Source organism: Hypomesus nipponensis, chromosome 22 (genome assembly GCF_054491055.1).
Source record: "Hypomesus nipponensis isolate SF chromosome 22, ASM5449105v1, whole genome shotgun sequence".
In the NCBI taxonomy this organism is placed as follows: domain Eukaryota; kingdom Metazoa; phylum Chordata; class Actinopteri; order Osmeriformes; family Osmeridae; genus Hypomesus; species Hypomesus nipponensis.
Window position 1 is genome coordinate 5,073,988 of NC_140382.1, and position 25,780 is coordinate 5,099,767.

At 50.5% G+C, this 25,780-nt stretch overlaps 1 protein-coding gene across 2 annotated transcripts in view; it reads right to left on the reverse strand.

Annotated features, from left to right (window-relative positions):
* Window positions 1-8,780: 8,780 nt before the first annotated feature.
* The window catches only part of col5a1 (procollagen, type V, alpha 1), an 82,868-nt gene continuing 65,868 nt past the window's right edge, over window positions 8,781-25,780 (reverse strand). The window contains exons 44-66 of one of the 2 annotated variants that reach the window (XM_084688037.1): window positions 24,527-24,580; window positions 24,082-24,135; window positions 23,840-23,947; window positions 23,682-23,735; window positions 23,151-23,258; window positions 21,228-21,281; window positions 20,987-21,094; window positions 20,592-20,645; window positions 20,430-20,483; window positions 20,194-20,247; window positions 19,806-19,859; window positions 19,457-19,564; window positions 19,175-19,228; window positions 18,908-18,961; window positions 18,227-18,334; window positions 18,034-18,087; window positions 17,873-17,908; window positions 17,737-17,790; window positions 17,353-17,620; window positions 16,903-17,015; window positions 14,778-14,846; window positions 11,781-12,014; window positions 8,781-11,518 (exon numbers count right to left, since the gene is read on the reverse strand). In XM_084688037.1, coding sequence (XP_084544163.1) covers window positions 11,372-11,518; window positions 11,781-12,014; window positions 14,778-14,846; window positions 16,903-17,015; window positions 17,353-17,620; window positions 17,737-17,790; window positions 17,873-17,908; window positions 18,034-18,087; window positions 18,227-18,334; window positions 18,908-18,961; window positions 19,175-19,228; window positions 19,457-19,564; window positions 19,806-19,859; window positions 20,194-20,247; window positions 20,430-20,483; window positions 20,592-20,645; window positions 20,987-21,094; window positions 21,228-21,281; window positions 23,151-23,258; window positions 23,682-23,735; window positions 23,840-23,947; window positions 24,082-24,135; window positions 24,527-24,580 — 2,055 coding nt within the window. In that variant the 3' untranslated portion in view covers window positions 8,781-11,371. Of the gene's footprint in view, window positions 11,519-11,780; window positions 12,015-14,777; window positions 14,847-14,913; window positions 14,983-16,902; window positions 17,016-17,352; window positions 17,621-17,736; window positions 17,791-17,872; window positions 17,909-18,033; window positions 18,088-18,226; window positions 18,335-18,907; window positions 18,962-19,174; window positions 19,229-19,456; window positions 19,565-19,805; window positions 19,860-20,193; window positions 20,248-20,429; window positions 20,484-20,591; window positions 20,646-20,986; window positions 21,095-21,227; window positions 21,282-23,150; window positions 23,259-23,681; window positions 23,736-23,839; window positions 23,948-24,081; window positions 24,136-24,526; window positions 24,581-25,780 lie in introns of both variants that reach the window. The other variant, XM_084688036.1, reaches the window with a different exon arrangement.

Below are 25,780 nucleotides of genomic sequence, written 5' to 3' on the forward strand. Positions count from 1 at the left end.
ATCTGTAATTGCGTGTTCAGAACCTGTAATTAGGTCAAGATGAGCATACGGTGTGGAGGTCTAGGCGGTTCTGCATCTGGGGGGGAAAGAGGGGGATGGATGAGGTGAGAGAGGAAGAGAGACTGGACGAGCGAATGGGAGCCAGACTGAGAAAGAGAGAGATATGTTTTTTTAACCCGTGTTGAACTGCACTGAAACGCAGAAGATGGCCTGGCAGTGCAGACGGAGGGTGTGTGTGTGTGTGTGTGTGTGAGAAAGAGAGAGAAAGCGAGAGAGGACGAAAGAGAGGGGGAGTGAGAGGCGAAGAAAACCATTCAGTGGAAAAGGAGACAGACCTTAATTAATTGGCTTAAAATTAAAAGCTTAGTACTTAGATTAATTCAAGTTCAAGGAATGGGCTGAAAGAGAAAAGGACATTTTTTATCCCTGATCAATAGACTGTGGAGGAGGCAATTACACTTGCATGCTGAGGGGTCATTCTCTCTTTCTCCGTCTATCTCTGTCTGTCTCTCACAAGACACTATTCACACAAGACAGTACTCTCTGTATCTCTCTTTCTCTCTCTCCAATGTCCAGCCAGGAGCTACTGGTCAACCTCCAACAATCCAAGCCCAATTGGAGGTTAATGTGCGGCCGCCTGTCCTTTGGTCAGGGTCACCCAAGTGTTACACTTGGAGCCAGATGAAAACCCAGGGCGTAAGAGGTGCTTTTGGACCCTGACTGATCTTCTGGCTTCTGATGATGAAACTCAATCTTTGTAAATGTAATAATGTGCGCGCCGAGTCTCTCATTTGGGCCCGCGTCCACCGGCCACGCTAACCGTGACTGGCACCTTCGCTGCGGCGAACGGCGAGACGAGGCGGATCATTAGAGAGAAGCAGCTTTGATGGGATGAAGAGAGATCAGAGCATCCCATTGGAGGGACCTCTCCTCCAGCAGCCTCCCCCTGGAGGGACCTCTCCTCCAGCAGCCTCCCCCTGGAGGGACCTCTCCTCCAGCAGCCTCCCCCTGGAGGGACCTCTCCTCCAGCAGCCTCCCCCTGGAGGGACCTCTCCTCCAGCAGCCTCCCCCTGGAGGGACCTCTCCTCCAGCAGCCTCCCCGAGGAAGGGACTGCGGGATGTAGGAGGAAGGGGATCACCATTCATTAACCATCGACCCCGCCCTTCTCCGTGTCTCAATCTCTTTCAGTTGACAGTTTCCTTTGTGTGTACGGACGTCCTTGTCTCGCTCGTCTTTCTCTCCCCATCTCTGTCTCAATACAACATTCAAAACGACACTCTTTTACTTGATACCATGTCATTTTTTGATGTAGCGTTGCTGTTATGTGTAATGACAACTGCTGCCCATCGTGAACAAATCAATGTTGAATCTCAATGAGCCCTTCCTGGATAAATAAAGGTCGAATTCAATGAACGAATCTCTGTATCTGTCTCTCCATCTCTTTCCCTCTCTGACACATTCACCCAGAAAGGGACTGTGACAGCTAATGACATGGACACCCGCTCCCCTCACCACATGCAGAGAACAGACAGGGCTAGGATAGCATCGTGCAGGGAGAGGAAGACAGGGAGGGGGGGGGGGTCTTGCAGTGAGAGCCAGTCCTCCTCCTTGTCTTTGCAGTGGAGGCTGCGCTACTCACTTCTGGACGGGCAGGTCCTGCCAAGCTGGGCCAGGGCTGGAGGATGTGAAGAGAAAGAGAGAGGGGGTGGCGAGGAGAGAGAGAGAGAGAGAGAGAGAGAGAGAGAGAGAGAGAGAGAGAGAGAGAGAGAGAGAGAGAGAGAGAGAGAGAGAGACAGAAGAGAGAGAGAGAGAGAGAGGATGAAAGAGAAAAAGTAGTGATGACAGGAGTGAGTGGTGTCAGCTCACTGTTATTATAGGAATTATTCTCCTGTCACTCCTGCAGCCAGCTGGGTACTGAGGTCTGAGAGGGAGCCAGCCGTACTGACGCCCTGCAGCCCTGCCAGATCTGATCACAAGAAGGACAGGACTGCACACAGAAGCGCCGACCACAAACCAGAGTTTGAACTGAAGGATTCTAAGGGCCATTTGAGGACTTTGTGGATCAGCCTTTTGCAACAGGCAGGGCAGTGTGCCCTATCCTTGGCATCTCCCATTGCCATCAAGCTGGCCCTTTAATCAGACAAAGCTTTTGACCCACCGCTGGGGGTGTTGACGTTCAGGTGACAGTGATGAATTACGGCAACAGACTCCGACCTCAGCCGCGCCATAAACTCACTTGTAATTACATTTGTTTATTTTTTTCTTTCTTTTTTCTTTTTTCTTTTTTGGACAGAATGCAACGGATGGGAAAGGCGTCTTGGATCAATAGTGAAGCAAGGGCAGGTTTCGCCTCTCTCTCTCTCTCTCTCTCTCTCTCTCTCTCTCTCTCTCTCTCTCTCTCTCTCTCTCTCTCTCTCTCTCTCTCTCTCTCTCTCTCTCTCTCTCTCTCTCTCTCTGACTCTCTCTCTCTCTCTCTCTCTCTCTGTCTCTCTCTCTCTCTCTCTCTCTCTCTGACTCTCCGTCAAACGCAAAGCTGCTGCATCCAGACAAAGTGCAAGTCTTCAAAGTGGGACTCCTCCCTTCCAAAGTGTCAAGGTTTCAACTAAAAATAGCCCAGGTGAGAAGTTGTTTTAGCTTGGCTGTGAAAGGAGAGAAACATACCAAGCATGTACATTCCCAAACTGTCAATCCTCACAGGCAGGCTGGCACCGGGAGGAAGAAAACAAATCAGTTAAACGTCTCTCAGGAGGAGGTTCAAGGTACGAAGGGTGACGGACAGTTGCATTGTGGTCCATTAAAGTCAAGGCCTCCTTCTGGAAAGAGCCCAACCTTGAGCATGAATGGCTCTCATCACGATAAATGGGACCTTTCCTTCTCTCTGTGAGATTTATGTGCGTGCGTGCAAATTGAAACAAAAGTTCTTGTTCTCTTGAAGTTTCTCTATGTCCTATAGTGTGTATGATGCTGTGGGGAGTGTATAAATGTAATTTAAAGCTCGCATGCCAGTTCTTTATCGGCTACAGCTCTCTAATAGCAAATAAAAGCAAAGTTGGGGAAGTAAAATGCCCTGGCAGGCAGCTAAGCCAACATCATGAAATATTCAGTTAAGTGCAAACACTGAAATGGTTTTATCACCTGGTGTGGCTGATTTGCCCTGAGCCAAAGAGCTGTGAGCACTGGTATTGCACGAATGTCCGGAAGGAAGAAATCGATAACAGATTCATAGTTTCATTTGTGTGTTCATTTCTCAGATTACTGTCATGCCCCTGACAGAGTTGAAAAGAAATATAATTAAATTCAATCAAAGTAATGATATCTGTGCTACGACTTGGTGGTGCTCAGTTCACATCGTGCTTTGTACCTCTATCTTGTAAGGTCTCTTCTGCAACCTTCCCACAAGGCTGGGAAACGCACCCCTCCCTATAGATCCCAGTCCCCTGAGTACTGATTGCTGATTCGACTCACCTGTTCTCCCTCTGCCACTTACTGCCACTACTTAAACTGTTCATTCACACCCTGTCATTTGTGAGGCGTTGTTTGCTGTTTGCCACCATACCAAACGTACTCAGTCTGCAAGTATAGTTTGTATTGAAAACTTCTGTCCTATTTTTGTACCTGAACCAGAGTTTTGTGTTTTTCCCTTTTTGGTTCCAACAAATACCCCTTCGCTCTGCTCTTGGGTCCAGCCATTCCTGTCTCTGTGGGCATTCATTACATATCTGTCAATTTCAGTTTTGGTCTTGTTCTGGTCTACATGCATGAATGACTGCATTTATAGTCAAATCCAAGAAACCTGTTCCATGGCCTCATGATGTGGGATTCAATAATGAACTGAAATATTGAAATACAAATATGAGTTCAATAATTCTGCACACACTGGCTCTGCTTGACAAACAAAATCTATATTCTTTCATTTCATATTCAAAACAACCGAACAGTAATTCATGGCAATCAGTGGTACAGTACAGTAACGTTGCAGTAGCACCTAAGGTTCCTAATGCTATCCGGGTTGTGTGTGTGTGCGGGCTTGTGCATGTTAACCGGACTGACAGTGTTATGGCATCTGCAGCAAACATGGGCCCAGCTCTGCTGCTCTCTGCCTCATTAAATGCTCCCCCTCTCTCCGCCACCTTGGGTAAGTTAATTTATGCAGAACAGTCAAGCCAGATGGACACCTACCATCTGCCGTGGAGAGGCGAGGAGAGGAAAGGGGAAAGGAAAGGAAGGGAAAAGAGGAGACACGAGAGGAGTCGAGGAGAGTCGAGCATTTGCTCAGAAGCGATACACACCTGAGCTCGTTCACTTGGACCATGTTGGTCTTTGTCAGCATATCGACATGGAATGCTCACTGCATGAAGTTAGTTGTTATTCCAGCCAGTACAGTTGGAGAAAGAGAGAAAACAGGAAGAGTTGGAAAGGAAAGAGATGGTCAAAAGGGTAATCTGATACTATACATTTAGTCAGAGCTGCAGTCTGTACTTGTTATCGTGGAACTCGGCCAAGTGAAAGAGTGCTTGTGTTTGAAAGGTTAATCTTCTCTCTGGCCAGTGCCTGGTCGTTAAGTGGTTAATGATAGCTGCACTGTGGTTTTATAGGGCAGCAGCACTTAAACTTTAAGACCACTCTGTAGATGGATAGATTTCTGCTCTGACTGACATAGGAGGGAGGCACCAAAATACATTGACAAATTGAGAGAGATATAGTGAGGAGGACATGAAACAAAGAGAGAGAAATGGAGACATGACTTCAGTTTGTACCCAGTTTCGTGGAGAAAGAAGGATAGAGAGATGAGGGGAGGATGAAACAGATGGAAGTACGATAAGTCTTTGCAGGTTTTGCTTTGAAAATTAAAAACAAATCTTCAAAGCTAAGTCAATGATATTTAGAGGGGGGGGGGGGGGATTCTTTGCAGTCAAAACCAAACGATTTATTGGGCATCAGGGCATCTTTGGGGAAGATTAAACCCATCAGGGAGCTTAAGTGCTCAAGACAAAACAATTTAAAGTCACTTTGTTCAATGTCAAAAGGTTGGCCAATGACGGTCGAAAATCCAATCACTATCCGTGAACCAACTCCGAGCTCCCAAACCTGTCTTTCTTTCACCACAACCACAGAGCACATCTGCAGAGGAGAGGAGATCTTTGGGAGAAGGTAGGACGGCAGAGGGCGTGGCAGGAGAGGGGAGAAGGACGAGGGGAGGAGGGGGAGGAGAGGAGGGGGGCGAAGAGGAGAGGATGAGGGAAGGAGGGGGAGGAGAGGAGGGGGGCGAAGAGGAGAGGATGAGGGAAGGAGGGGGAGGAGAGGAGGGGGGCGAAGAGGAGAGGATGAGGGAAGGAGGGGGAGGAGAGGAGGGGGGCGAAGAGGAGAGGATGAGGGAAGGAGGGGGAGGAGAGGAGAGGATGAGGGAAGGAGGGGGAGGAGAGGAGGGGGGCGAAGAGGAGAGGATGAGGGAAGGAGGGGGAGCAGAGGAGGGGGGCGAAGAGGAGAGGATGAGGGAAGGAGGGGGAGGAGAGGAGGGGGGCGAAGAGGAGAGGATGAGGGAAGGAGGGGGAGAAGAGGAGAGGATGAGGGAAGGGGGGGAGGAGAGGAGGGGGGTGAAGAGGAGAGGATGAGGGAAGGAGGGGGAGCAGAGGAGGGGGGCGAAGAGGAGAGGATGAGGGAAGGAGGGGGAGGAGAGGAGGGGGGCGAAGAGGAGAGGATGAGGGAAGGAGGGGGAGGAGAGGAGGGGGGTGAAGAGGAGAGGATGAGGGAAGGAGGGGGAGGAGAGGAGAGGATGAGGGAAGGAGGGGGAGGAGAGGAGGGGGGCGAAGAGGAGAGGATGAGGGAAGGAGGGGGAGCAGAGGAGGGGGGCGAAGAGGAGAGGATGAGGGAAGGAGGGGGAGGAGAGGAGGGGGGCGAAGAGGAGAGGATGAGGGAAGGAGGGGGAGGAGAGGAGGGGGGTGAAGAGGAGAGGATGAGGGAAGGAGGGGGAGGAGAGGAGAGGATGAGGGAAGGAGGGGGAGGAGAGGAGGGGGGCGAAGAGGAGAGGATGAGGGAAGGAGGGGGAGGAGAGGAGAGGATGAGGGAAGGGGGGAGACGGGAGTGCCAAGGAAGGAGAGGAGGCTCAAGGGAGGAAGGAGAAGGGCGTGAACGAAGAGGGAGTTGAGGGAGGAGAGTATGGGCAGATGAGTAAGAGGAACAAATGTGAAGATGCCAGTGAGTTAAGGAGTCAGGTGGCTGAGCGGTTAGGGAATCGGGCTAGTAATCAAAAGGTTGCCGAATCGAATCCCGGCCAGGCAAAATGACGTTTTGTCCTTGGGCAAGACACTTCACCCTACTTGCCTCGGGGAAATGTCCCTGTACTTACTGTAAGTCGCTCTGGATAAGAGCGTCTGCTAAATGACTAAATGTAAATGCATGCATTTCTGAGCAGGTGTGGTTGGACGTTCCAGCAGTACGACTGTGAAAAAAAGAGTGGAGCAGGTTGAAGAAGCCGATGAATGAAAGGGGAAAAAGGTAGGGGAAAAAAAGCTCAACCCATATGCTCATCCTTCTGGATGTGAAACAAGAGCATCTCATTAAATCAGCGGCTCAGGTTTGAATGCAGAGAAGGGAGGAGCAGACAGTGAGAGAGATGCAGAAGTAGAGTGCGGAGACAATCTGGACGGAACGTTGATCTTTATCTTCCTGAAATGTGTTTCATAAACAGGCGCAGTATTACAGAATAGGCGTGGCAAACCTTTTGTTGCCTTCACTTCCTGAGAACTGTTTTCCATCGCCATGTCTCGCTGGATGTGGAGGGTTGGAGGACATGGACATCAACTAACAAACAGGTAGCAGACCGAGGAGTGACAGAAACGGGCCAATTCCTTCCTCAAATGCTAACAGCGTCTGCTGCCATCATTTGAATAACGTTCTAAAAATGACCCGACCTCATGTGTAATTCACCTGCTTTTTCTATAGGGAAAAGATCACAGGCGGACAGGGCGCATTTACACATCAAACACACCCCCTTGCCTCCCCCCCCCCACCCCCACGTCCCCCTTCCTCTCCGCTTCTCTCCTTTCCTCTCCTCTCTAATCTTATCTCTTCCTCTCTCCTAACCTCCACTCCTTTCTCATGTCCTCTCCTCTCCCTGATTCTCCTCTCCCGTTACGCCTCCTCTGTGGGGAGATACTGTCACTTTCAGTGCACTCAGAGAGACAGATGGTTACGATGATCATCACAGGGCTTATCGTAAACAATGCACCGTGGAACTGTAAACATGTCCTGCCACCGCCCTCAATGGGACTCCTCTCTTGACAGAGTGCAGGTTTGAAACAAACGTGTTTTATATGAATATGAAGCCTTCTTGGCACCATAATCCTTTCAATGGGCATTACCGTCCTTCTCCTAACACACGTACACACACTCTGGGCCTCTTCGCTGAGGTCTCTTTAGAGCTTTGGCGTATAGCCATCGACAACACACCTTAGAAGACAAACACTCACCCTTCAACACTCCTAATGTGAATATCCTAATACTAGCATGTTGAACTTCCCTGCCTGACTGCCTCCCACCCCCCTCCTCTCTTATCTGATTCATATGGAAGTAGGTCGGTAACATCGGGGGCTCGGGAACCAACACACCAAAGATCGCCTGGCTCGGAGCAATTACACGTCTTCACGGGCCACTTCCGCCTTCATTTCCTGCCTTTGTCTGGCACACTCGACCCTCCAGGACCTCTTCAACTCGGCCCACGAGAGCCCCTCCACCCTTCCTCCCTCCCTCCCACCCAGCCACCCGCCACCAACTCCATCACTTCACACCACCCCTTTAATTAAGCTAATCCCTCTCCCTCTGCAGATTCCATCCAAAAATAGCATTTCCACAAAATGGCGGCACCTCCGTGGAATTAGAGAAGCCGTTCCTAGACCACGGAGAGGATACTGTTGGGTGGAGCAGCACAGAGATGTGAACTGTGAGGCGATGGGTTTATGGCTGACATTGAGGGCCCCCCCCCAAAAATCATTTACAGTGCTCAACAAGGCCTGGATTCTCAGTAACAATACTTGCAAGAATGGGCTGGACAAAGATGAGAACTGTGTGTGAACCTGCTGTTTTGATTCACACCCACATACCCGCTCATAAACATGCACACACACATAAACATTACCACTGTAAAGATGACATGAGATATTCATTCAGCAACACATTTTCACATGATTTACCAGGCTGTCTGTGCTAACGCTGTGAATGTGTATACTGCACACATTCATTTTAATGAGGTTGTTTTGGTCCAGCCAACCAAACTGATTCTTCTTAGGGGAGGCTGTTGAAGAGTTTTAATTTCCAGGACAATCAAAGGTTAAAATTGAATTAATTTCCTTCTCAACAGATGTAAAAAGTATGTCCCAATCTACTATAATACTAAATGTACTCACCATGTTGCTTCTTCCTTTATCCCCGAAGACAAACCTTACCTGAGTCACAGTATGTTACACCTCAAAAGGAAATTTCTGACGACCGAATTGGCGACCGTCCACACTTTATTCTGAGACACACAGCAAACATTTTTTGGTGAGGCTCAAGAGATGTTCCAGTATTAGTGATGAGAATTGAAAATATTTTTTTCTATATCATTCCAGTGGAGTTTCATGAACACAAGATTAATTCATTTAAGAGTGTAGGGTGACCATCCCAGACCATTTGCAGGATGAGCTATTCTTATTAAAAGTGTCATACTGTATTGACTGATTAAACCATTTAACAGATTTACATTTTTGCTTGCCGAGAGAAAGAGTGGGCCTCTCACTTACACTATGGTATCAATTAATATTTATTTTTAAATAATACAATAAATATTCTTAAAACGAACATTTTGCCAGAGAGTTACAATATCACCATTTGCACTCCATTTCACAATTATGGACATGACCGTTGGTATCATTCTTAGCAATCAAAAATGTATTGTTTTTTGTAATAGAAAAACGTGGATTGGAGATCATGTCATTTTTTAAGTATAACAACAAGAGAAAAAAACTTTACAATTTCATGCATACAGATAGGTTTTAATGCTTCAAAAGACATACAAGAGTGGGTGGCCACAATAAACTTGAATTTATTGACATAAAAACCAAATATATCTTCTGTCCTCTCTTACACAGGTTCGACAAGACAACAGACAACAGACAAACGTAAAACAACTCAACAAAAACGAAACAAAAAAACGAAACAAAAACTTTATCGGCAGCGTCACTGCTGGTTCTGGAAATGTACAATAATGTGTTGTCCTTTTATTGAGAGTGAAGTGTTCAATTTGGCGCGCTGCATCACAACTGAACATGACAACCAAAGATCTACGAGTGTTTTTGGAGTCACCTTAACAGAAATGGTTCAAGTCACATATCTATATGTTAAAAAAAAGAAACGTATAACAGGCTACTTAAAGAGGACAGTGAAGATCTGTGGTAGATGCTGTAGTGGTCAAAAGCATAAAGAGTGCATCGTTTGTACAAAGGGAATAACAAGGCGCAAAAAGAGAGTAGACGAACAGAACAGAAGACCCAAACTACAAAGAGCTTTTAATCTGGCTTCTCTTCCAGCTGGTGAACAATCTATCATTAAAATACATATTGAACTTTTTACTATTTTACCTAAGAACGCAGAATGTCTCAATAGTGGATTTAACCAATACAATTCATCAGGGTCGTCAGTTCCTTCAAGGGATAAAAAAACATTTCTATGAGGAAATAACCTTTGGTTGAAGGAGAGTTGTGTCCAAGAACTTTGGATAAGCAGAATGGAGCCTATTGCCTATTGTGAACAAACTCCATAAAGATGACCATTGCACAAAAATACCACAAAAGCCATTCACACAATGTATTGTGTTAAACGCTATGATATGCAAACACAATGCAGTACCATTCCTTTGTGTGTTTTCTTACAGACATCTACAGTTGGAGTGGATTGATAAGCATCACATTCAACAACCGACTTCAATCTCATATCTCCATTAGCACATGCTGGGAATTGCTGTAAGTTCAGACACGTGTTGGGCCTTGCTGGAAGTAGTATAAAGAAACACTGTACTGGGCTATAAACGGGACACAGCATGCATTAAAAGACCCCTGAACATAAATAAGGATGCAGCAAAGATCTTCCAGGGTCAAAGGTCATGGCTACAAGGGAGTTGGGACAGGGGTAACCATGGTGATGGATGAAGATGGAAATCATACTACTGTCATAGGAATAACAAACACTAGAAAAACACATAGCACCACGGAGGAGAGAAAAAAAATAGCACCTTAGTTTAAATGTCTTTGTTTTTCATGTTGTGATGTCGACTCCCGTTGCATATATAGTTTGAAAGAGGAAAAATAGGAAAGTACTAGCAAAAATATGATAGAAGCTGTTTATTAAGTTACTAAATCTCCAACTGCCACCAAAACAGGCATTTTATAAGATTAAAAAAAGGAGGAATGTTTTGTTTTTTAATGCAAATCAACTCTCACATAGAACAGAGCTTTTTTCTGTCTTTTATTGTTATTTCATTATTTTGTTCTTAAATTACAACAAGGTGTGCTCCACACCTGCAACAAGACAGCTCTCCCCATCTAATTTGTTCCATTTTGTTTTTTGTTCAATTTACAAGTCAAATGTCTTCTTCTTGTATGTGGGTGTATTTTGACTGATTTCCAATGCCCGTCGTCTCCTGCCTCACAGTTGAGAAGGTCACATGCACGTTTTGAAGCCAGAATCAATAAAACATTACCAGGAAAAATATACAGAACGTACTTACAAACATACAAAAAATATTTATATATATTTATATATATAAGCTCCATTCAAGAGAATGGGGAGACAATTATGCACAAAACAAAGTGATTCCAAAATGAACGGGTGAACCAACGAATAAACTGAAGAAGGGAGTGAGAGGAGAAAAAAAAACTGAGATCCAAACTTAAAGAAAACCAATAGCCAAATCAGATGGTGCTCCGCTGCAAATATTCCGACCCACTGAAACGAGTCCAGTTTCAGAGCAGGCCGTGGGAGAGTGGGATCGCAGACCTGTGTCTGCACCAAGTGCGCTGGAGATTGGCAGAGGTCACAGATTAGGCTTAGAGGGCAGGAGTCAAAAGGGCTTGATAGTATCTGATCTATCCAGTTTCAAAACTTGCATGTGATGGAGAAGGCACATTGAGGTTACAAGGTTGCTGTTTTTGTATTATTCTTATCAATTCCTGTAGAATTATATTGTATTCTTGTTTAGAAAGTGTTTTACTCATACTTGTTGCTTTTTGGAAACAGAATGATTTTACAAATAGAAAGTGTCCGATTCATTGCATGTATTTTGTTTCTGAGAAAACAAAAATATAATTTTTTTGCTCTCCAAAAGTTCACTTAACAGTCTTAGCCGAGGAAACAAACAGGGCCCACTTCGAATCCAAACTTCTGTGTGGCTCCACCGAAATCGTTGAACATAATGTCAACAACTGGCACCTGCTCCACCTTGGGTGTGTTGATCTCAAGAACTGTCTTTTCATAACCCTTTTTCAACTGTAGAGGGGGGGAGAGAGAGAGAGAGAGGGGAACCATGTGAACCATGAGGGCCATTGAATAAGATCTCATCTTCCTTTACACCTTGCCGTGTACAGAACATACACCAGGACCTCAGACGAAAGGCGCAAATCAATGTCACAAGGATGCCGGTTCACAAAAACGCCGGTTCACAAAAAAACGCACACAATTCTAGTCTCCAACGTTCCTTACTGTGTAGGCACACGACACAACACCTCGCTCCCCTCACGGTTGTACTCACCGCACATCCGTCCACCACGGCTCGGATGAAGGGATTGTTGTCGTATGACATCTCCTCATCGTTGGAGCCCAGGAAGCGGATCGCTTTGTCGTACGAGTCCTGGTCCTGGTCGTGCCATGCCACGGACTGGTAGCAGTTGTAGGTCACGTTCTGTCGGGCTGCCGCACTCAGCAGCCTGAGGAAGGTCATCTGGACCACTCCAATAGGGTTGCCCTCTGCATCCACATACGACAGCTAAACACACGCACGCACGCACACAAGCGCAGGGAACAAAAAGGGAGGGTGTCTAGGAGTGGAGACGATTCAGCACGTACAGCTACCGCTGCAGCACAAACACAGACGGATTTTTTCAACATCCTCCTCGCACCTGCCCGTGTTTGTGTGTCTCTAGGGAATGTGAGGAAGCCTCCCTTTCTCGAGGTGTGTGGTTGAGATAACAGCTACGGCGCGCGCGCACGCACAGCAGTCTTTAACGACTTCTGCCGCCAAGTGAAGATGCAGCGACGCGATTTGGGCGTCACTCGCACGTCCCCCGTCTCTCTCCTCCACCTCCGAATAAGTTATGGGATGTCGTCTCTCGAGTGCGTTGGCAGCCCCGCGTGCTGCAGTCGCGTCGTTCATCGCAATTCAGGTGTGTGTGCGCTGTGTGTCTACGTGGACACTGTGTGTGTGTGTCGGTCCCCCGGGGGGAGCATGTCGCACTTCATTACCCATAATTCTTAGCGGGGCTATGTAAGTGGGACACCACTCCCCGCTGATCTGGCCACAAATAAGACAGATATACCAGAGAGGGCTTCAAGTAGACCCTCTTCCCCCCAGAATGGCGTCCTGTATCTGGGCTGACAGTCTCCTAGCCCTAGGCTCTGAGCTCCAGTGAGGTGGAAAGGCTTTCGAGAAGGGCTCAGTCTGTCTGGAGATCTGACTTGTAAGTCCTCCGTCTAGGCATCGGGAGCAGCTAGCTGAGCTCTACTGCAGATCTCCAGGAGACTGTGGTAGCAGGGTAGGCTCTATCCCTCAGCCCGGGAACTCCACAAGCAGGGACCCTTAGACAGGCCTTAGAGATGGGCTTACAGCTGCTACAGTCCTCAGGCAGTGAACAATGCTTGAGAGTTGCTAGTCCCTTTGAGATTGTATTGCACATTGGGTGACAGATCCAAAAAGGACAAAAGTTCAGGGTTTTCCTAAAGAGCTATGGGATCTCAGAGACTGAGAAAAATAAGGATGGTCGAATCTGATGTGATGCTCTGGGGGTAATACACGTGCAGTGTAGGAATGGGGGATTGGTCTTATGGCGATTAACTCTTGAAGGGAATGCTGAGTGTAAGAGAATGACTAGGCATCTATTATCATGACATGAAAAGTTGTGCAGTGTGATTTAATCATGGGGGAAAAATCCTGCAAAATCAAATTATTCCTCCAGTCGTTTGTCATTGCTAATCGGCTTGGCAACGAGCAGACATAGAGCCTGATCCGCTTCACTGGAGTTCAAAACCAAGATGTGTTCTGTTCCACTGTGCTGACTCTCCTCGTTACTAACGGTGATGGATGGCCAGGCCGGCAGCCCGCTGACATTTGAGAACATCCGTCTTTGGTGTGATGTCACCGTTTCCATACCAACCGGCGGTGTTCCATCGCCAGGCCCCGCCGTGATCTCTTCTTCTCTCAGACACACACGACTGACCGGAGCAAAGCACATGCCACGCCCATGCCACGCCCATGCCACGCCCATGTCATGCAGGGGGAGCAGGGAGCCACCCTGACTGTGTGTGTGTGTGTGTGGTTGTCCACACCTCGTAAATCATCCTCTCTGTCACACACACGCGCGCGGATATCGACACGCATTAACCACGTGTAGACAAGGCACCTATGCACACATATACACACTAACACACATACACACACGCACTTCTGCAAACTCTCAAACGAGACCATGATGGACAGGTCCAATAATCTATTCGGAATCAGCGACCTAAAGGTCTGTTTGAATTAGTGATAACTTGAGTGTGGGAGTGGTTTAACCGCAGTCCATCATGTCCTGTCTGAGAGTCTGGTCTCAACAGGTGGCTCGACATGGGAGACGGCTCTCCTCCAGCCCCACAAGATCTGGAGCTGCCTCCCTCTCCTGCTCCCGTCTCCCCCCCCCCCCCCAACTCCCTCCCCACCCCAGTGTGTGAAAACCAGCCCCACATAGCCATGAAAACGTTACCTCTTTATCACAGCCGCATGTCAACAGTGGCTGACTACCCAGAAGCCCCTGGGAGGTGACTGAGTGACTTTAGGCTGGTAAGCTCGGGGTGACTACAAAGCAGCAGTTCCATCTGTCAACGCTACACCTGAGAGCCCACAGTGTGAGTGAGAGACACTGGAGTCGAGCAGGCAGGATGAAAGTGTCGAGTTCGACAACAGTGCCGGCTCGTCCCCTGAGGAAAGCGATCGCTGTCAGCTTCCTGGGATCCTCCTTCCCCTTTCGTCTTTTGTTTCGTTTGTCAACGCATCGTTTGATAGAGCTTTATGAATTTGGAGGTTATTTCCTGCTTGCCAGCCTAACACCGCACTCAGTCACTTCTAGGTGACGCTCCTCAACTGAACAGGCAGGAAGGTAAGTGGAGCAGATGTGTCTACAGTCACTTTTTCCCATGGCAAAACTTTCCCTCTTTCTTTCTTTGTCCTGTTTGGACTCACTTCTCATTCCAAACGACGACGTTGTCTTGCAAGCTGACGTTCGCCATGGGAAATACCGTGCCTGTGCACCCTACGGCTCCCCCCGCCCCCCCACCTCCCCTCAGCGTAAGAGCCCCTCACCTGCTGCCGCCGTCGTTCTGAGGGATGAGCCCGCCTCAGGCTAGACCATGCACCGCACACAACCACAAGCCAGGTGCCAGAGATACGGGAGGAGCCCCGTACCAGAGACCAGAAACCATGCAGAGCCTCAAGCCCCAGAGGGGAGCCCAGCCTGAGCTGGGGCCTCTGGTGCCTGGGGCCAGGGGGGCCACTTACCAGAGAACCTCGCTTGTAGCGACTATACCAAGTGCCCGGGCTGTCTTTGGGCCATTTTGCCATTTTGCTCTGTAAAATACGAACATGGCGTTCAGGGAAGGGAAAGGGATGAGGGGAAGAGGGGAGTGAGGCTTACCAGTTTACCACGTTTGAATTCACTGAACCAGGAGCCGGGAATCTCCTTGCCCCAAGACGTGAGCCTAGCCTGGGGTACGGAGCCCCACGGGAGACAGCAGGAGGACGGAGGACAGAGAAGGAGTGTTAAAGTAACAGCCCTGTAAAATAAATAAAGGGTTTTATCCCTCCCTCCCTCCCTCCCTCCCTCCCTCCCTCCCTCCCTCCCTCCCTCCCTCCCTCCCTCCCTCCCTCCCTCCCTCCCTCCCTCCCTCCCTCCCTCCCTCCCTCCCTCCCTCCCTCCCTCCCTCCCTCCCTCCCTCCCTCCCTCCCTCCCTCCCTCCCTCCCTCCCTCCCTCCCTCTCACTATTCCTCCCATCATCCCTCCATCGCTGTCTGTTTTCCAGAGTCTGCTGCCAAACCTGTGAAAGCATACACCGCACAGAGTGGCAATGCAGCATGCTGAAAGACCCCAGCGAGAACAAATATGGCAGTTTGTACAAACACTGTCTAGTGGCTAATTACCAATCGAATATGAGTAAACAATCATGAAGTAGGCCAGCCCTCCCTCCTGCTCCCCCCCCCCTTAACCCCCCCCTTCCCACCGTGAGGGGCCCCTGTTACTACGAGCAACAGCCATTTCAAACCAGTCCTGAGTCCTGAGGGATCGAGATAGAAGGAGAGGGAGAGATGGGAGAGATGGGAGAGAGAGAGAGAGGAGAGAGAGAGAGATGGGAGAGCAGCACGGTGCTCCAGTGAGGTAGAGTGGAGAAAAGAGTACACATATAGTTGCAAACATGTTTTCAATTGAAACGTCTTTAAAAATCGCTAGTTTGCTACGCTAACGTTACATTGCTGATTAGCACACATCCTGCATTTCTCTGACTAGCATGTTTACAGGTAACTCAACTCCATTAGCAGCTCATTTCGTTTGATATCAGTGCATAACACTACTTTCTTTGGAGATATCGATACGTGCTAGATGACATGACCGTGACCAAGTTCTTAGGGCTATGTAGCCCTTACCCCTTAGAGAGCAATGGGCTAGGGGTAAAGTAAGGGCTGGGGATAAGGGGTAGGGGATAAGGGGTAGGGGTAAGGGGGAGTATTGGGATTCGGCCAGAGTCTGAGTCTGTCACTGTACAGAAAGGGAAAGAGAATAAATCGTGTTCACCTCCATTTTTACCCACAAATGAGAGCAGACCGCACAAAGCGGTCAAGTCCCAGGCTGTTTAAAGGCGGCTTCATTATTCCAGGCTTAAGCAAACGTCTCGCTCCTCTGGGCTAGAGAGTGGATCGTTAAAACCTTTGTAGCACTGTGGCATTACAGAGCTCCCCACCTAACACAAACAAGCTGTCTTCTGTTTTACCTGCCGCTGCCCCCCCCCCCCCTCTGCTCTCCTCTCATCTCCCTCCCTCTCCCCTCCTCTCCTTGGCCCTCTCCTCTCAAACGCAGCTGGTGGTCAGTTGTGTATCTAAGCAAGAGGAAGACCGTTATCTTTCCGCACTGACTGTGACAGCCACAGACATGAACACTGTTGACAGTCTCTAATGGGGTCTGCTGCCCTCTAGGGGACTGGTAGATCCCCTGGGTGTCTGCCTCACTCTCCCAGTTCCCACTAGCGTGGGGTGGGCTGCACTGCCTGCCAGCCCTGCATGAACGAGGAGTGGATGAGACCCCCCGGGGGTATGCCAGGATAGGTGCAGCTGTGGTTTGCATGCCTGACAGTCGAGGAGAAAGAAAAAAACAAATCCAATCACTTTATCAGCAGCACGCAGTGCTGAGCTACTCTGCTGTCAGCCGAGTTCAGACGACCAAGTACAGCACTGACGACTCTCCTCCTCCCCCCCCTCCTCCTCCTCCTCCTCTCACCGGCCAGAAATGCTTTATTCCACTAACATAAATATACCCCCTTCTCCCAAACAACCAGAGTGAGAGAAACAGAGTGACAGAGAGAAAGAGAGGGAGATAGAGAGAGAGACAGAGAGCTTAAAGGAGACTAAGACTCACCCCTTCTGACTTCTTATCAGGGTAGATACAGCTCTCTCCTCCCGCTGTGAAGTTGCAGTGGACCTTGAAGGAGTCCCTGGAGCATCCCTGGTTAGGATCAATCCAGTACTCACCTGGAGAATGAGAGAGAGAGACAGAGAGAGAGAGAGAGAGAGAGAGAGAGAGAGGGGGGGGGGGGTAGGGAGAGAGAAAAGGAGAAAAGTGGGAAGGAGAGAAAGAGAGGGAGAGCATAGGAGAGGGAGGGACGGAACCAGCGAGGGTGAAAGACGAGGGGAAGAGAACAAGGGAGAGCGGGGGAGACGGAGAAAGAAGGGGGACCAATTAGACACATTCCGTCGGCATCCCTCCCTCACGGGCAGCAGGGCCGACACAGTTCGGAGGCGCATGCTGCGCTCCATCCAGCCGGGCTGTCGCCATCGACACCCGCGCGTGCCCAGACAGCACACCCACCGTCGGGGAAGTCGGGGTGGCAGAGCTGCAGGTCCTTGCAGGTGCGGGCGGGGTTGGCCTGCGTGCCCAGCGGGTGCTTCATCTGCTCGATCTCCAGCTTGAGGGAGTTGAGCGAGCCGAAGATCTCCTCCATGCCGTCGTCGTAGTCCTTGTAGTTGGCGTCGGCCGCCGCCGCGTCCTCCATCACCTGGCTGGCGTCGATGTTCCTGCGGCTCCTCTTGGGGTTGGCCTGCATGGGCAGCGGGTGGATGACGTCGCCGGGGGGGCCCTGGATGGGGGGGGGAGAGGGACGGAGGGATTGAGCCGAGGTGTCGCGTCGTGGTCGAGGAGGGAAGTCGGACGAGGCCGACGAAGACGGAAGCGGGATTGACGGAGCGAGCTTACAGGAAGGCCAGGAGGCCCGGGAACGCCTGTCTCTCCCTTGGGACCGGTCTGACCCTGGAGAGACGGAACACAGGACAGGGTTACACACACACACACACAGAGCACGCACACGGGTTGGTTTTTGTGGAGCACTTACCGATGATCCTTTAGCACCTTTGGGACCAGGGGGGCCCTGGAAACAGGGAGACAAAGAGCACAACATCAGGGCTGTGACGGGGCTGGTGGGGGATTGATTGTGGGGGAGGGGGGATGTAAGAGGTAGGGTGGTGGGAACAGTCGGTGGGACACTTGTCTTACCGGTAAACCTGGAGGCCCGAGGGGACCAATGGGACCGGAGGGACCCGCAATACCCTGGGGAGGAGACGACAGAGAGATGGAGACATGTCCGAATGAGGGAGTGTTGCATTTGGCCAGACTAGCAACTGATAGACTAGTCACAGGGAGCACATGGCGGCGGAGGGGGTGGTGGGGATGGGGCGACTGGACTCACATTGTCTCCCTTGAGACCCCCTGTTCCCTGGGGGCCAGGCAGGCCCCTGTCTCCCTTCTCTCCCTGCTCGCCTGGGGGGCCGATGAGACCGATGAGACCAGGATGACCCTGGAGAGAGGTAGTGAGAGAGAGAGAGAGAGAGAGAGAGAGAGAGAGAGAGAGAGAGAGAGAGAGAGAGAGAGAGAGAGAGAGAGAGAGAGAGAGAGAGATGGATAGTATATTAACATTAGTTGCAGGAAGAAGAGAGGCAGAGAAACCACCAAAAATATGTTCAATACCTCTTATCGCACATTCCTCATTCATTCATTTGTATCATTAGAGTAAAGATTTGATGCTCCAGGTCAAATCCAATCATGTGATTAATTGGTTGGTGGACAGAGCTGTTAGTCATAGTTATCGACTGGAACAAGTGCAGTGTTGTGCACCACTGCTTGAGTTGTAATGTGAGTGTGTGTGTTTGTGTACAGTACGTGAGTGTAGGAATGTGTGTAAATAGGCCACAAGTTCTCCTTGGGGACTAATAAAGTACCTGCTACAACACTTAGCATGTGTGTTTGTGTGTGTATGTGCATGTGAGTGTGTACAAATGAAATTGAGTGTGTATGACTATATGGACATGCATATCTACAGTGTGGAGACTCCGATCGACAGGTTGGCGTGGTCTAGGAAGTGCGGACTCACCTTTTCCCCCTTGATTCCAGAGTCTCCCTTCAGACCAGGTAAACCTGGAGGACCCTGCGAGGGGGAAAGGGGGAGGAGGGAAGGGGAGAGGGGAGAAGGGGGCACAAGAGGGGTTGAAAGAAGGGGAAAGGAGGACCGAAACAAAGGGAGGAGGGGGGAGCCATAAAGAAGGTTAGAGACATGGTTTTTTTCCGTGCATGACCTGGGACGTCACATGCAGCCTTGACCTTCAGCCGGGGTCAGGGATTAGGGGTCGTCTCTATTTACCATTGGTCCTGGAGGTCCGTCTGGGCCAGGGGAACCAGGCAGTCCTTGTTCTCCCTGGACAAAACAGCACAGACACATTCAGACAATGGGAACATGTCTGCCAGTTACAGTATTAGCCACTGCAGTTTCTCAAATCTCTCTGGAGTTGTGTAATCCATAAATATGGCAGTCAGCCCACTGAACACTGCGGTGCTGGCACACTTCCGTTTACAGTGGACTGTTTTATTTGGAAAACGGTTCAAGCTAGAACCAAATAGAAGGTCAAAGTCGTTTAGTACTCACCACTGGACCAGGGATACCTCTCAGGCCTTCAGAACCAGGCTTCCCAGGAGCCCCCTGGGGGCCAACTGGACCTGTCTTTCCAGGTGGACCTTCCAGTCCAGATTCTCCCTGCAGAGCAGAACCAGACCGTCAGATTAGAGATATTCACCACAGCATTTTGGGATCAAAGGGGTTTTTAAAGCCTCAACTAATCTATCTCTGCCAGATTTAGGAAACCGTGTTTGGAGCTTTGAATGGAAATGAAATCGTAATCAAATAAATGATACCACATAATGATACCACATAATCACACCCTATTGAAGACAGTCTGATGGTGATGGCGTTAAGGTGGCTTGTGATCGGCTAGTACCTTTGTGCCTTTCTCTCCCTGCCTGCCCTCGGGTCCGGTGACTCCGGGAGGTCCCTGGTCAGGAGAAAGACCAAAAAATCATGAGATGAATAAAACAAAAACAAAAAGTGAGAGGAAGAAATAGAGAACAAAATAACTTATGGGTTTCTCAGTAGAGAACAGGAAGAGAGGGATGAGGAGAGGGACCCCGAACAGGAAGAGAGGGATGAGGAGAGGGACCCCGAACAGGAAGAGAGGGATGAGGAGAGGGACCCCGAACAGGAAGAGAGGGATGAGGAGAGGGACCCCGAACAGGAAGAGAGGGATGAGGAGAGGGACCCCGAACAGGAAGAGAGGGATGAGGAGAGGGACCCCGAACAGGAAGAGAGGGATGAGGAGAGAGACTTACTCTCTTTCCAGGTGGGCCTGAAGGTCCAGACTCCCCGGTGGGCCCAGGTGAACCCTGGATGAGGACAAACACAGGATTCAGACACAGCAGCAGACCCCCCCAAACATATCACGACAAGCGATGCACGGACGCGCCCGAGCGTTTGCGTACGTGCGCGCGAGTGGAGAGTTTGGAGGTGCCCGTGTGTGCGTGCGTCTGTGTGTGTGTCGGCGTGACATCCGCGGGGTGACACTCACAGCTTGACCAGCCTCTCCATCGTCTCCCTTGTCACCGGGGGGCCCATCCAAACCCTGTTGGGGACACGGACAAACTGTAAGCTCTGACGTTGAATGTATATTCCCTTTTATCGATTTGTACCAGAGCACTATATCAAAGCACAGTTAAGTCGGAATACTTACAGCCTGACCAGTCTCACCGGGGGGGCCGGGATCACCAGGGAAACCACTAGGTCCCTGCGAATCAATACAAAGACTTGTTATGGGATGTTGTGTCGAATACAGATGGTTAGTTACTCCATAAAGAGACGCTACTATCCTGTATGTGCTCACTGACACGAGCCATTAATTATTTACTCCAGCGAAATGTGAAATGATTTTGTCCTCTGTTTTCACGGTGTGTGAACATAATTAGAGCCAGTCTCTCAGAAGAAAAGTTTAGGTGAGACAGGGTTTACGGACAACAAGCCATGATTGAGGCACTGCTGCAGAGATGTAGTCAATCACTGTAAAGTCTCAGCCGGAGATAGCATTGCCTGTTCTTTGTTTTCCCTTCACGGAACCGGGTCCGAACTCACAGGGCTTCCTTTGGGTCCATCGTCTCCAGGTGGGCCTTTAGGACCCGGGGGTCCAGCGGAACCTGCAGGACCGCCCTCTCCCTTCTCGCCTCGCTCTCCTCTTGGACCCTGCAGGAAAAATGGATGCGTATTAATGAGAGTGGGTGTGTGCGTGCGCGCGCGCGTGTGGACACAGTGCTAGACATGGAGGTGATAGAAAAGAGTGATGCGATGTTTGGTGCTGAAGTTGTTGCTGACTCACTGGTGGTCCGAGTTCTCCCTGCAGACCTGGCTCTCCTGCCTCACCTGAGTCACCCTGGGGGAAGAGGAAGTAAAGAGAGAGGGGAGGAGGGAGGGAGGGAGGGAGGGAGGGAGGGAGGGAGGGAGGGAGGGAGGGAGGGAGGGAGGGAGAGAGAGAGAGAAAGAGAGAGAGAGAGAGAGAAGAGCGAGTGAGGAAAATGGTTAGACGGAGGACAGGCAGGCAGTGAACCACAACATCTCTCCAATCCCATTCACACTTCCTCCACCTCCACCTCCTGGTCCCTGTCCTGCCCCCTGGTAACCCAGTAGGGGACAGGAGAGAGATGATGAGGAGGTCCTCATCCATCAGAGCCGGACCATTCTGGTTCTGAGTCGCCCCCGGGGTCCGTGACCCTTGCGCTCTCTCTGAACCCTCCCCCTGCCCCTCCCCTCTCTCTCCTCCAGTCCGATTGGACAGTGGTCTCGTGGGCCCGGCACGGTCGCAGGCCCTGTCATTGCTCACTGTCACACGCGCCTCGGACTGTCCACACAGGGAAATAGATGATGGTCCCTACCAGCTCCACCTGCAGAGACTGTGAGCCTGACCTTTATCTGGGATGATGGAGGAGAGAGAGAGAGAGAGAGAGAGAGAGAGAGAGAGAGAGAGAGAGAGAGAGAGAGAGAGAGAGAGAGAGAGAGAGAGAGAGACAGAGACAGAGACAGAGACAGAGAGAGAGAGACAGACAGACAGACAGACAGACAGACAGATAGAGAAAAAAGGTTCCCTTCCTCTTCCGTCACCCTCCACCATGTAGATCCCCATACTGGGGCTAAGTGTGAATGGGACATCAATGCAGTACGGGGCTACAGATATCTGTGTCTACTCGTGTACGATGATGTACAGTTAAAGATGATTAGCACTCGGAGTGAGGAAACATTGGGGCAGAAATCGGGTCGTTCAAAGCGAGTAGAGATCCAGCATGCCAGCATCTCATCCTCACAGCAGCGCAAAGCAGTGGGTAAGCCATGCCTCACCCCGGGCCGGCCGGCCTGCCAGCCAGCCAGCCAATAAAAGCTGCCGGATCAGCCGCTGTCAGATTAGCATGGGGGAAAAGTGGGGGCTGAGGTAAGCTTCTCTTTGAAGAGGAGATGGACGCTTGCTCTGATGTGAGTGGGCGGGGGGGGGGGGGAGAGGGTGTTGGGGGGGGGGGGGGGGGTTGAGGGCGGTGGCAGTCTTGGAAGAGGCTCATCGAGCGGACAAGATAAAACAAATCATGCTGTGACGGGCCGAGAAAGTGCTGAGAGTGTGTGCCCGGAAGCTTCCGGCGCGGTCAGGCTGTTCATTAGGAAACAGGCGGGAGATGGGGCCGCAGCGCCCGTGTTGATTTGCGGAGAGACGCGCTTTTAAATAATGCATCCAGCATCTTAGCATCTTAAGCGCGGTTAACCCCAAGTACACACTGCACATTTGCACACTCTCTCCTGCCAAAACTGAGCTGAGGGAGGCAGCCTTCCCGTTATATTTGCCGTGTGTGTGTGTGTCTTTGTGTGTGTATCAGTGTGTGTATCAGTGTGTGTGTGTGTGTGTGTGTGTGTGTGTGTTTGTGTCCCTGCCAAAGAGAAAGAATCAGTCACTCCAGTTTCACGCCACGTCTTCTGAATAGCCGGCATCAAATATTGATGACGACAAAAGCTTTGCAGCGACTTCGCAGCACTTCTCAAACTCATGATGACAACGGAGCCTCTTGCTTTTGCTCAGGAAAGACATTCGTACGGATAAACAAGACATTGCCGACTGTGCTAGGCTTCGTCCCCATTTTCCAAAACACCCAACACGCTCCGTGTTAGCAGAAACACTCCTTTCTGTAATAAAGCACACATCTGGCCTTTCACTCCCAGACCTGCTTGCTGTGTCCCCCGTCAGGTGAGACTAACGGGGACCTACCTTCTCTCCCACAGAGCCGGGGTTTCCATTGCCTCCTGGGGGGCCCTGGGGGCCGTCTGCTCCTGGGGGTCCGGAGGGGCCTCTGGGGCCAGGGGGACCAGGTGGGCCCTGGGTGGGTGAGGGATAAGGAGAGAGGGATGGAGGAGTGGTGAGAGAGACAGAAAGGGTTGACGGCAAGGGATGGAGAACGAGTGGAGAATGAGGAAGTCGCGAGGGAAGAGCAGAGGAAGGGGATAAATGGAGGGGGGGACGGGGACGAAAGTGATGATGAGGGAGAAAGGGATGGGGGGAAAGATAGTTGAAGGAAAGTGGTTGGATCAGTACATTGTAGACAACAATGCTCCCATGCACAGTAAGGTATTCAGTATAAGCTTGATAAATGATGTGGGTGGGGTCATAGTTAGTGGCTATTACGTGCGTCTGCGCACGATGGTCGTTGGCATTATTGATGCTATTTCATTGGAGAGTTCTCTAGTAGTCTCTAGGATGTCTGTCGTAATACAGTCCCATTTTGATCGATGGAATACTTACCATCTGACCGACGTCTCCTGTTTCTCCTTTCTCACCGGGGGGTCCAGGCAAGCCCTGCGGAGGCAACACAGGTCAGCCCGAGCAGGTCTATACAGTACCTTCAGGGCTCAGAGGTCAAGGGTCAGGAGAGTCAAGGGGGCTGGGCTAAGGGCTCTGACCTGCAGTCCGACTGGACCGGAAGGTCCGGGGAACCCTCTGGATCCTTCGTCTCCCTTCTGTCCGAACAGGCCCTGCTGGCCTCGGGGACCTGGCTCCCCATCAGCACCCTGGGAAGGGGAGGGGGAGGGGGTGAGAAACGTTATATGGACTAGGTCCCCAACTGAGATTGACCAGTAGAAGGAAGGGACGTCAACATAACAGGAATGCCTCAAGGTCTAGATTAGCCAGACAGGATACTCACAGTGAGACCGGGGGCTCCGACCGGGCCTTGTGGGCCAGTAGGACCAGGGGGACCCTGGAGAAGAGGAGGAGAGCAAAGAGGGACTGTGAGTCCACATCACCCTTAGGAAAGTGCTGTACAAGCATAATCAGGTTATCCAATAAGTCACTTAGTAATGGGTCAGGGTTAGAAATGAAGATACTCAAAAAAAGCTATAAATTCACATGGCAAGTGTGGATGCAATACATTTAGCATACATAAAGATAATCTTAGAGAGTAGCGCAGAGCACTGCAAAGACGCGACAAGTAGAGTAGATTACAGTAGAGTAGAGTGGAAACTAATGGAGTAGAGTAGGGTAGACTAACGTGGAGTTATTAAAGTCACAGTACAGTAGAGCAGAGTAGAATAGAGTAGAGTAGACTAGAGTAAAGCAGAGTGGACAATACAAGGCACGGTTGAACTCACATGTTCTCCTTTATCTCCTTTGCCTCCCTTCTGACCAGGCTCTCCAATCTCTCCCTGTAGAGGTTAGAAAACAGACGGGACAAACAATGACATGGCTATCTCCGATGTGACTTCACACGTCCCTCACCCACCAGGCACCTCGCCGCTCTCCTCAAAGTCTCAGCGATCCCCGTGTCGCCCCGTCAACCCCAGGTCTGGCCTCGCACCCATTAGCAGCTCCGCGAGGCGCCGGGCGCAGGATCGCACCTCGAGGTGCGATCCTGCGTCTTTTGCAGATTTTGGGATGTGTGAACGAGAATAGGAACAGTGACTCACTCGACACAGCCCCCCCCCCCCCCCACGTCCCTCTCTTTCTCTCTCCCACCTCTTCCTCCTCCTCCTCTGCCTCTCCAGGAACGTTAGGCTCCTAAACAAAGACCCTTGCAGTGGATGTGTCCCAGCTGAAGCGAGCTTACCCGGGGAGATAACTGTTTAAATGCTAGAGGTGGAGGTCATTTTTGATCTGTGTGGCAAAACCGCCTTGCTCCCATGGCCCCTGTCACCATAAAGCCAGGGAAAAGAATAAAGCCCATTTCCAAAGAGAACGGAGGAATTCCTCCGCGGAAAAGAGATTCAATTACTGCTGATCTCTGCGCAAATGTTTCTGTGAGTGTGGGGGTGGTAGGGGTGGGGGTGGGGGGTTGTGTGTGTCTGCATCTGTTTCTGTGTGTGTCTCTGCATACTAATATCTCCCCCCCCCCTCCTCCTCTGCCACTTCCTCCGCTGCTTCCTCCGTCTTGGAATGAAACGTACAAATGAGCGACATCACGGGATCTGCCCTCCGCCAGCCCTGACGACTTAAAGACCTGTCGATCCCGGCTAACACTGCCTGTGTCGGGCTCTCCCGGGGGAGGGTCAGAGAGAGAGAGAGAGAGAGAGAGAGAGAGAGAGAGAGAGAGAGAGAGAGAGAGAGAGAGTGGGAGTGGGAGTGGGAGAGAGTGACGGAGACAGGGAGGGAGAGAAGGAGAGAAGGAGAGAGAGCGAAGGAGAGAGAGAGAGACAGAGGCAGAGAGAGTGAGAGAGAAAGAAAGAGAGAGACAGACAGAGACAGAGAGACAGAGACAGACACCCTGGCCTTGATCTGTTCGCCGTGATGTTTGTGTGTTGTGTGCGCGCGGGCGCGGGTGTTTGTGGGTTTATGCGTTTTTCCATTCCTCTTCCTCGTGTCAAGGTTGGTATATTTGTTTACGATGCTGCATGGCCGACCGTGCCATT